Below are 4489 nucleotides of genomic sequence, written 5' to 3' on the forward strand. Positions count from 1 at the left end.
AAATTTAAATAATCAATAATAATATTTTAAAGACGTGATAAAATAATATAATAATATATAGTGTATTAAAACTTAACATTGTATAATGAAATTGTTGAAACATATAAAATAGTAAAAAATATTAAATTAAAATAAAAAATTATATTAAAAAATTAAAAACAAACTAATAATATATTAGTGTAACACTAATATACAAATACAAAATTTATATGTTTACAATTTGTTTAGTTCAATTAATTTTGAAAACTCAAATCAAAATTCCGTTGATGTGATTTTTTTATAAGAAAAAACTTAGCTACAATTTTTTAGATGTGATTTTTACTATTTTTCAAGAAACTATAATATTTTGCAGTTGCAAAGTGAATAAAAAGTTTTCCACAGTTTGTGGGTAGAGAAAATCTCTGCGGAACTTTAATTCTATTGTTCTTCTCTTTTCATTGCTATTATGTGGATAATAACAATCTTATTCATCAAAATTGAAATTCTTTATAGATTTTGGGGATTTCCAAAATAATGATATTTAATCATTTTTTTATTTTTTTATTTAAAATAAATTAATATTTTAAAATGATTTTCACAAAATTACCCATCTATTTATCAGAAAACATAACATAAGAAAAAGAAAAAGGAACAAGCTTGGTCGCCACGCTGTCGCGAGGAGTAGATGAGTGGATTTCTCTCAGAACTTTCATCGAACACCTATCGATCTCTAACCAAACATGTCAATCTACCAACTAACCACGTCGTCTTCAACTCTTCCGTAAATTCCTAAACCCAAAACACCAACATCTTCTTCTTCTTCTCGTTGTCCTCATCTTCTCAAAATCCAAAAAAAAAAAGGGAATAACCATGAATCGTGTATTATCATTTTCGAAACACTGTAACAGAGCCATTCACCACCGTTGCGAAACCCAACTCCAAACCGCAGGTCCCGTGGCCTCTCTCATAAAATCCCGCTCCGTCATCCGATTCCGAGGACCCGACACCGTCAAATTCCTCCAGGGACTATTGACCAACGATATACGCAAGTTTGGCGAACCTATTGGCGATAAAACAGCGAATTTGCCTACACCCATGCAAATCCAAGGGGGACCAAGTGGACAGACCAATCACCTAAGATTGCCTGAGATTAGAGTTTCGAAGGCCTCGGTGTTTCGGGGCAAGTCCAAACCAAGCACTTCCAATTGTTGCACAAACAAATCAAAGCCCTGCAAGTCAAACACTTGGAATCCATGATGATGAATGATGCTTATGTATGAATTATTAATGTATGCAATTGAAACCCTAGTCACATAGTTAGATAAAGATGTGAAGAAAAGGGGAGGACAAATTTTGGTTATGAAAACACACACCAAACAATTATTTCTTTATATTTTCCAATCTAAAAGGATAATACTATGCTCTGAACAATTACAAAAGCTAATAGGTATATAAATGTTCTCATGGCTAATACACCATAAAATAGAAACAATTCCAACTTTTGCAGATAGCCTTTTACAATTACAGGGTATGGAACAATTCCAACATCTGGGCTATTCAATTCAAGCATGCTTCACAGAGTAAATAGATCCCCAATTCGGATCAACTTTCTAGCCTTACATTATTCATAACTTCATTTGGTACAGATGGTCTCTCCGTGGCATTAGGTTTTACACTAATCATATTTTTCCAGCTTATACTACTCATCAAGCAAAATGAAGTGAGACAGCAATGCTGAGGGTTTTGTACAAAGTTATAAAACAAAACTGTTTTACATTAAGATTTCTAAGGAGGAAATAAACTGCTTCGGTCGCAGTTTCCCTATTCAGCAAAATTTTCAGATACTTGACTTTTGAATGACATTGAGCACCCTATGCAAAAGCAGTGTGCTGTTGAAGATCTTGAACCCAATCAGAAGGCCACCAATCTGGTTTAGTTGCGACAACCTTCACACCCTCTTGTCCTTTAATGGACAAGGCAGCAGATCCCTTTAAAGCTTCCTCTAATCGCAAGAGTCCCAACCCACGACATCCCAGGGCAGTAGTCACTAAACCAGCTTTCTTTCCAGATGCTGTGTTTATTACTTCTGAGCCAGGAATGACTTTGTTTACAACTTCTGCAAAAGCAGAAATGGAAAGGTTCAGAGTTCATTCATCATTATATACTCATGCAATAGGTATCTTAATACTAAAGAAAACTACTTATTACCATTTCCATCATTATCTTGAAACCTTAGAGGAACTATACGCTTGCGAATCACCCCTCTGTGGTGTGTACGAGCTATGAGTTCTTGCCCCACATAGCAACCTTTGTCAAAGCTGATTGCATTAAGACCTACAAGATTATACTCGAGCGGCATTGCTTCACCTGAACATGATCAATTAATCAAGATTGTCAGACTCAGAAGTAATCACTCTTCTCTCGAGAAGTTTATTAGAAGGAAGGGGAGTATGAACCTTTTGTAATCTCAGTTGATCCCTCTGCTACTCCCTTCTCTATTCTCCACATAAGATAATTCTGTTCATCAGTCTCTTTGTCAGCTTCAATTAGAGGTGCTGAAACACAAAGGAATCATTAAGACCAAATATCTATAAAAGATTATAGCCAAACGAGTATTTAAAAAAATCTAATTAGCCAGAAAAGGGTTGGATACTAACGAATGATATTTGATGGGAAGATCCCTCTGAAACCTAGACAGGCCAATCTGGGATCCCTAAACCATTGCCAGCCAAGATTACCCCCGCGAGAAGACGACATTGCAGCACCGTCCTCACCAGCACCCCACCCAACCGAGGCTGCTTCCGGTTCTTCTACGTCCGAGGAACTCTCAGGAGGCCCAGAACCATAACGCTGCCAACACGAGAATTCGCCAGCAACATTATCAATCTCAACCTTCGACCTCAACCGGTATCTGCAGTGCTAATAACTTTAGGGTCTCAACAACCAAATCTCAGAAATAAAAAACAAACAAAAAAAGCAGTAAGATAGGTGAAGGTACTGCCTACAACGCTGAGGAAATAGTCATTACATACCAATCTGTCTTCTATCACTAATACTAATTCATATTTTGTTTTTGCTCTGCATCTTGTTATCACCTCCTAAATTTAATTAACATGAGTTATGTCCAAGCGGTTGGTGAGTTAAGGACATTAAAAAAAGTTCAGGGTTGAAACTTGGAAACTAACAAGCCTACTAACTTACTTACCTAAATTAACATGCGACACACTCTCTAAAGAGTGGTGTTGTTCAATATCAGTTACTGCTACTAGACTAGTTTAAGCTAAATGAAAGGAATGGAACAATTCTAAGTTCAGGTATATGATCTCAATGATCTTTATTCATCCACAACCTAATTGGTAATTGCCTAAAACAAATAGAAATGCAAATGCAAATAAAACATGAAATGACTATGATACAAAACAAAACAAAACAAGCTTGATGAAAAGAAGCAGTGAGACTCACTTAGTAAAGGTTGTCAACAGTTCATCCAACACAGAAGCATCAACATCAGCAAATAATTCAAATGGTTCGTTTGGTTCAGAGGCAGGTCCAGTCCCGGTTCTATTAAGTTTAGTATCGGAGGTTGGTGGTTTATAGAGAAAAAAGTCATAAAGGAATCTACCTTGAGGGGTTAACAAGGCAGCATAGATAGGAGGAACCGAGGTGGCGGGAACATTGGGTGTAGGCAAATTCGCTGTTTTATCGCCAATAGGTTCGCCAAACTTGCGTATATCGTTGGTCAATAGTCCCTGGAGGAATTTGACGGTGTCGGGTCCTCGGAATCGGATGACGGAGCGGGATTTTATGAGAGAGGCCACGGGACCTGCGGTTTGGAGTTGGGTTTCGCAACGGTGGTGAATGGCTCTGTTACAGTGTTTCGAAAATGATAATACACGATTCATGGTTATTCCCTTTTTTTTTTGGATTTTGAGAAGATGAGGACAACGAGAAGAAGAAGATGTTGGTGTTTTGGGTTTAGGAATTTACGGAAGAGTTGAAGACGACGTGGTTAGTTGGTAGATTGACATGTTTGGTTAGAGATCGATAGGTGTTCGATGAAAGTTCTGAGAGAAATCCACTCATCTACTCCTCGCGACAGCGTGGCGACCAAGCTTGTTCCTTTTTCTTTTTCTTATGTTATGTTTTCTGATAAATAGATGGGTAATTTTGTGAAAATCATTTTAAAATATTAATTTATTTTAAATAAAAAAATAAAAAAATGATTAAATATCATTATTTTGGAAATCCCCAAAATCTATAAAGAATTTCAATTTTGATTAAGATTGTTATTATCCACATAATAGCAATGAAAAGAGAAGAACAATAGAATTAAAGTTTTGCAGAGATTTTCTCTACCCACAAACTGTGGAAAACTTTTTATTCACTTTGCAACTGCAAAATAATATGAATATAATGTCACTACTGTGGAAAATAATATGAATAATATGAATATCACGTGTGCAAAATAATATGAATATAATGTCAAACTGTGGAAATCTATAATATTTTT

General features: G+C 35.8%; 1 protein-coding gene across 1 annotated transcript; it reads right to left on the bottom strand.

The window, feature by feature from the left end:
* Positions 1-1575: 1575 nt before the first annotated feature.
* LOC127123349 (putative transferase At4g12130, mitochondrial) lies at positions 1576-4105 on the bottom strand. Its single transcript, XM_051053575.1, has 5 exons — positions 3442-4105; positions 2637-2890; positions 2436-2534; positions 2188-2346; positions 1576-2095 (listed from the first exon to the last, which is right to left on the bottom strand). Exons 1-5 carry the CDS (start codon positions 3879-3881, stop codon positions 1851-1853), a joined length of 1197 nt encoding a protein of 398 aa, XP_050909532.1. The 5' UTR covers positions 3882-4105; the 3' UTR covers positions 1576-1850.
* Between the last annotated feature and the right edge of the window lie 384 nt (positions 4106-4489).

This window comes from Lathyrus oleraceus, chromosome 1, assembly GCF_024323335.1.
Source record: "Lathyrus oleraceus cultivar Zhongwan6 chromosome 1, CAAS_Psat_ZW6_1.0, whole genome shotgun sequence".
NCBI classification, from domain to species: Eukaryota; Viridiplantae; Streptophyta; class Magnoliopsida; order Fabales; family Fabaceae; genus Lathyrus; species Lathyrus oleraceus.

Bases quoted from the DNA above. Each gene is read 5' to 3' on its own strand.
- LOC127123349 (XM_051053575.1), bottom strand. From the start codon at position 3,881: ATGAATCGTGTATTATCATTTTCGAAACACTGTAACAGAGCCATTCAC. The intron at 2,891-3,441 runs GTGAGTCTCACT...TTAGCACTGCAG, and splicing joins CTGTTGACAACCTTTACTAA to ATACCGGTTGAGGTCGAAGG. The intron at 2,347-2,435 runs GTTCATACTCCC...GATCATGTTCAG, and splicing joins ATCAACTGAGATTACAAAAG to GTGAAGCAATGCCGCTCGAG.